This window comes from Phoenix dactylifera, unplaced genomic scaffold, assembly GCF_009389715.1.
Source record: "Phoenix dactylifera cultivar Barhee BC4 unplaced genomic scaffold, palm_55x_up_171113_PBpolish2nd_filt_p 000634F, whole genome shotgun sequence".
NCBI lineage: Eukaryota > Viridiplantae > Streptophyta > Magnoliopsida > Arecales > Arecaceae > Phoenix > Phoenix dactylifera.
Genome location: NW_024068026.1, coordinates 203,620 through 210,438, shown reverse-complemented (window position 1 = coordinate 210,438; position 6,819 = coordinate 203,620). Strand labels below are relative to the sequence as shown.

Genomic DNA, 6,819 nt, shown 5'->3' with positions numbered 1-6,819 from the left:
GCGAGAATGATAGAAATCACAAATGATGCCTGATGAGGCACCTCAGGGTCGTTTAAGGCTCCAGCATAAAGACTCTTGACTATAAATGCATTGAGGTCTCAAAAAAACTTTTAGCTATTAATGCATTGAGGCCTCTAAATAATTTCTAAATATATTTATTATTATTATTATTGGATTCGTGTTAGGCCTCAAATTTATGGGGCCGCTCCTGTATCGTTGTAGGATTCCCTCTCCAATTCCTTCTAAGGTCAAATTCCATTCTACGAAGGACTTTACAAATACAAGTTCGCACCCTTAATTCCATTCGATTCGATCTTTAAGCTTTTTACCCGAGCACGGACGGCTATGATGAAATCGGACTCCTCTCTCTCCCGAACTTCCGAGATAGACATGAAACCCGTGTCCCCTACAAAATAAAGTTTCCAGCCGTCGCTTCTCACGCGGAGTCGGCGTGGGACGTCGATGCCCCCTCGTCTCCTCCTCATCGTGCCGATATATACGCTGTTCGCTGTTAGCGCCTCCCAACTTTCTCTTATCTTTTACAGAAAATCTTGATCTGCGCGCATGCCTCCCGGTGTCTCTGTTGATCTCTCGTGATCAGAGATGAAGGAGGCAAGAGGAGGCGAGGCCATCGTAGATATCGACGATGGAAACCCTAATGAAGATGGAGAACAGGAGGCGGCAAGAGAAGGAGGCAAGGCCGTCGTATATATCGAGAGTAGAAGCCCTAAAAAAGGTGGAGAACAGGCAAGAAGAATACTTAGCTTCGGCAACACGTACAAGATCCCAAAACGCCAACGAACTGTATGTTTTAAATCTCAACCTCTTTCTTTTCATCTACTTTCTCGTTTTAAATCTCAACCAACTGGGGCGAACTGTGATGTTGATGGAAAATTTTACAGAATTTCACGTGGATGCAAACGCTGCTGCTAAGCTATCAATCGCTTGGGGTGGTGTACGGCGACATCGGAACTTCTCCTCTCTACGTTTTCTCTTCTATCACCTTGCGGAACCCGGCGGAAGAGGATATACTCGGTATATTGAGTTTGATCTTTTGGACTTTGACGATGTTGGGTTTAATCAAGTACGTAGTGACAGTCTTGCATGCTGATGATCACGGAGAAGGTAAGACGATGCCATTAACTAAAAAATCATATTACTTCTTACCTGATTTAGCACTGCCTTTTGTATATTTTGAATTATTATTTTTTTATTTTTGCGTGCTTTTAGAAGTGTTACTTTTGCTTATTATTTTTCTTTTCTGGATAAGAAATACAAATAGAAGATTATGCTGAATTACCTCTCATCTTTCCTAGCTATCGCATTGAAAGAGACTGAAAATAATCATAAACAAAGGCAAACAATTATGACATAATTTTACATCTGTTTACTTCATCCCTGTTCTTTTGAAGAATTATACAGATTGGTTGAAGTATGCATGTAACCAAAGAACAACAAATTTATGGTGTTCAATGACAAATCTTTTGAGCTGAAGCCCAGCACCATTGGTAAGCTTGCACGATAATATAGGATGGTCATGCGTAACGACAATGAAAGTTAAAATTTGTAGTCAACAAACATGGCATCAAAAACTACACTCAAATTCAACTTTTACATACTGGGGTTAGGTTCCCCTCGATCACTTACCTGCACTCAAGAGAAACATAATTTTTATGGAAAAAAAAAGAACCATAGTTCGCCAATATGCAAATGTTGCTATCAACTCCCAAGGGTCAAGCATGGTGATACTTGGGGGGCACACGGCATCTTTCGATATTTTCTTTCTATTATTTCTTGAAACTTATACATTGGCCTAGATGGTCCTTATCAAACATGTTATGACAGTCTTGCATGCTAAAGAACATAGAGAAGGTGAATGTATAGTAGTAATCTGAGAATGGCTCTTGTCCTTTGTTCAATAAATTTACTTTTTGTGATTTTATGCTTCTAATTATTAATGGTACATTTACTAAAAAAAAGGAGAGTATAGTGAAAGGTGCTTCTGTTTTTCTCCTTGGTAATGCCTAATTTGATCTAACGTTCTCTATATTTAGAGCTTCTTATTTAATTATCTAAAATCACCAAGACAGGATAATAGTTTAGTATGCAATACCAAGGACATATATTTTATTTATTCATGCACAATATTTTAGTCTTCAAAAAATCTATTTTTAAATATATCAACTGGCCGATAATTTCTCTTGCATCATGAATTTTCTTTTCTGATTTAATTGTTGACCATCTCTGGTTTAACAGAAATAATCTTCTTGTTTCAAACTAGAGAAGCCTTAGAAGTTTGTTTGGGAATTAGATATATGATATTTTGTAGATTCAGATCAATTGTTTATTATCTTCACCCATTTGCATTATAATTTATGTTCTTATTTGGTCAACTATTTCGTTACTTTGTTTGCTGGATATAGGTGGCACTTTTGCTTTATATTCCTTGTTGCGCCAAAATATACATTTCAAAGGCAAGATGATTATGCCAAGTACAAGGTTGGATTCGGATATTAACTTGAGATATCATAGTAAAGGCAGTGGATTACAGTCTAAGGCACAGAAATTCTTGGAGAAGAACTCTATAGCACAGATTGTGATTACTGTCATAGTATTGCTTGGAACTTGTATGGTAATTGGTGATGGAGCCCTTACTCCTGCGATTTCAGGTATTTATCACTATTGATTTCATTTTCACTGTGAATGGAGATACTTGTGTGCAAATAAGTGGCAATAGCTCAACCTAAACTCGAGTTTGGTAAACCTCTGAAACTAAATACTACTTTAAAATCAAATTCAAAACCAACCAGAATTAGTAATTGGTGTTTGATGTCACTTGGCCTATACCTTCCATCAACCTGTTTCTGAGGCATGGTACCTTTCTTATGTGCTCAAAGAAAGATGGTTAAAAGGAAAAGAAGAGGGGAGAAAAAATGCATTGAATCAAGCATACACAAATAGTTAGAAAGAATCCAGCTGCAAATCTTCTCTTGGAGTTCGTATCCATGCATATATTTAATTTTTTTACCTGAATGGTGGCAGATGCACCATGTTTCATTTCATGTTTCATTTCATGAAATATAAAATGAATCAGAGAAAGCCTTTGCAGCCAAGTAGGTTACAAGGCAAGAAAAGAAAAGGAAAAGAAGATTACACTTCAGCAGAAATACACAATACGCAAACCAGAAACAGTTAAGAATGAAAGCCCTAAAAGAAAATATCCTCTGCAAGGATCACAAGAAAAGTAGGACAAACAAACAGGTTATTCAGATCTGCTGGTATGTGCATTTACCTATTTATGTATGTTGACACTTTTAGATACAAGTACCCATGCAGCACAAGGAAGTTAAATTACACAAGATGATTGGTATAAGGAAATAAAATGATAACAATATATATTTTCATTATTGAATCATCAAGCATTGGAAAAATATGACACATCTATAACTAAAACACACCCTTTTAACTCTCAACAGTTATGACTAGAACAGAGCATCTGAATTGCACAGATTTGTAGTTCAATAAGCAAGCAAGGGTGGCTTGAAAGTATCATAAAATACAATATAAAAAGATGAAGATTAATGATCAAAAGTTTATTTATTCTAAGTTAATTTGAGACCTATATCAATTAAATAAACTCTTGTAGATTTTGTAATTAAGTCTTCTTGTTTTCTTTGGGACAGAGCATTTTGGTGCATCTATACCATGAACCATTTAGATATACTCATATAGATGGTTGTGTATGAAACATACTAGATTCTTATGCTGAAAGATTCCTGCAAAATGATTTCAACCGCTATGTATATGATTTAGTATCCTCTGTTTTGCATTTGTTGAACAAAAATATAGAAACAATCTGTTAGAAATACTAGGGGAAAACAAAAAAAAAATTGGGTGGGTGGGGGGGGGGGGTAGTTAATTATTTGCTTGACCTTTTCGTACTTGAAGCAAGAAAACCAATGACATGATCGAAATTATAGATTTTTTATGAACTTTGTGTCTTCATTATTTTGTGTAATATTTTAAGTTAAATTTCCATATAGAATGCATATATATTCTTGTGTGCACGAGAACTTGCTTTTATAGCATTTATCCATTTCTGTCATAATATCTTTTTTTCATCTCCTTTTACAGTTCTTTCTGCTGTCCAAGGAATCCAATCAAGATCCTCGAAGATTACACAAGGCAAGCTTTGATCTCTCTCTCTAGGATATCTCATTTTCCTATTGTTGCTCTCTTTATTCCTAAATCAAATATCAAATAATTCTCCGCTGAAATTCTGAAGCTTACTTGCTCCAGATATTGTTGTCATCCTCTCGGTGGTCATCCTACTCATTCTTTTCCTCTTTCAACGATATGGGACAAGCAAAGTTAGCTTTTCTTTCTCCCCCATGATGCTACTTTGGTTTGGATTCACTGCATCCATTGGAGTGTATAACATCATCAAATTTTACCCATCAGTCCTCAAGGCACTCTCACCACATTACATATACTATTACTTTGCAAGAAACCATACAAAAGGGTGGGAGCTCCTGGGTTCAATCGCACTATGCATAACAGGTCAGTACTTGCTCCAGTTTTTTGACTAGCTAATATTCGACACATGGAATGTTTTTTGAATTATAAATTAATAAACAGGTGCAGAAGCTATGTTTGCTGATCTGGGTCACTTCAACAAGAATGCAATTCAGGTAAACTGTTAATTATGATCATCTTATAAACTTGCATTGGGACTACTGTATCTCCTGACTAGCTAAACCTTGATAATTTGTCTGCAGCTGGCTTTCTCAACCTTGGTTTATCCTGCATTGATCCTTGCCTATGCCGGTGAAGCTGCATTTTTGATCAAGAACCCTGAAAAGATTAGCACTGCATTCTATAGCTCTGTGCCCGAACCCATATTCTGGCCAATGTTTGTGGTGGCTACCCTTGCTGCTATTGTTGCTAGCCAGGCACTGATATCAGCAAGTTTCTCCATCATTAGGCAATCTATGGCACTTGGTTACTTCCCACGAGTGACCATGAGACACACCTCAGACAAGTATGAAGGCCAAGTCTACTCCCCTGAAGTGAACTACTTTCTGATGATTGCTTGTATCTTACTAACAGTAGGATTCAAGGGTGGTGCAGAGATAGGAAATGCATTTGGTAAGTAGGAAATGCAGTCTGATGATTGTCAAGTCAAGTTTGTTCTATTCCCTTATCAATCATTCGACATTTGCAATTCAGTGATTTCTTGTCTTTGTTACCATCATGAATATAACCAAAGGAATAGTTCCAGTAGCATAGAAGGCAAGGAGGAAAAATAAAATTTAGACCTGAGGGAGTGGAAGAAAAAAATAAAATTAAGATACTCTGTTGTTTTGCTAAGGACATAACACCTGAACTGCCATCTTTAACCTCTCTCTAATTTGGACATGATTCTTGTTTTATGCAGGAGTGGCAGTGATATGGGTGATGCTCATCACAACATTCCTCATGGCTGTCGTGATGTTAGTTATTTGGGAGACCAACGTATTCCTTGTATTGTTATTTCTCATGGTCTTCATCGGTATTGAAGGTGTATATATGACCTCCTTACTGCACAAGGTTTCACAAGGTGGCTGGGTTCCTTTTGCAATTTCTGCCTTCTTCTTAGTGATCACGCTGTCCTGGACATATGGGAGGAGCAAGAAGAGCGAGTATGAAGCAGTGAAGAAGATGGATAGCGTTGAATTCAATCAATTGGTAGCATGCAGCACTCGGGTCTCGGGGATATGCTTCTTTTGCACTGATTTGATTCATGGAATCCCGCCAATTGTACGGCATTATGTGCAACATGTAAGTAGTCTCCGTAAAGTTATGGTGTTTGTTACTGTGAGAATACTACCAGTGAGATCTGTCCTCCCAGAGGAACGCTTTCTTGTAGCCAAATTGGGCTCAGAAGGTGTGTACAGGTGCTTAGTCCAGTACGGCTATATGGACAAGCACAGTATGGAGGGGGAAGAATACATTGCATCAGTTGTTTCATCCTTAAAAGAGATTGCCGAGGATGCCCAGGAATCAGAAATGCTAGATTCTGCACTGAACAGTGGAGCAATGTTTGTGTTGGGAAGGATCATACTCCAGGCGAGTCAAAGCAGTGGCTGGTGGCGACATTTCGTCATCAATAACTTATATAGGTTCTTGCAGAAGAACTTCAGGTCTACTGTCGCCACGCTCAGAATCCCCCCACGTAAGATCTTGCAGGTAGGAATGGTGTATGAGATTTGAAGTGTTTCATGAGGATTACAAAGGCATTATTCAATCAGCTGAAAGATTTGCTATAGGTTAAGCAATTTGTCATTGATCTGCTATGTGGTACTAATACCTAGTATATGTGGTGTGGTTGATTGAAAACTATGGTAGGAAATGTTTGATGGTTGGATATAGTAATTTTGAATTATTTTGAATGAACTAATTATTACATAATTTTTAGTTCATTCAGTTCTAATTCCAAAATACAGGGAAATATGACAAAGTTCATGTCAAATGAAGTGATTTTGCTGTTTTTTCTTCATGGATGATGCATGTACATATATGTATGTGTGTATGTATTCATGGCCTATCATTTCTCTACATTTAAAGCATTTGGGCCTAAATGCTCTTAGAAGCGCTATAGCATCTCTCTCTCTTAACTTGTTGACCAAAGTCTATGTGGATGGTACACTACTTAATTGTATCAAAACCGAGTGCCAAGTGTGCTCCCTCATATTAACGCATATGCAGAAATATTTAACATCCCTCTCTAAAATTTTACCATTTGAAAGAAAGTTAATTACTTTATCATCGTTCTTTTTC

The 6,819-nt window shown here is 37.2% G+C and overlaps 1 protein-coding gene across 1 annotated transcript; it reads left to right on the top strand.

Annotated features, from left to right (window-relative positions):
- The first annotated feature begins 437 nt into the window (after nt 1-437).
- On the top strand, nt 438-6,538 carry LOC103695823 (potassium transporter 26-like). The gene is made up of 8 exons (XM_017847037.3): nt 438-804; nt 903-1,125; nt 2,424-2,669; nt 4,135-4,185; nt 4,300-4,560; nt 4,639-4,691; nt 4,779-5,148; nt 5,438-6,538. Exons 1-8 carry the CDS (start codon nt 604-606, stop codon nt 6,250-6,252), a joined length of 2,220 nt encoding a protein of 739 aa, XP_017702526.2. The 5' UTR covers nt 438-603; the 3' UTR covers nt 6,253-6,538.
- Nucleotides 6,539-6,819: the final 281 nt, after the last annotated feature.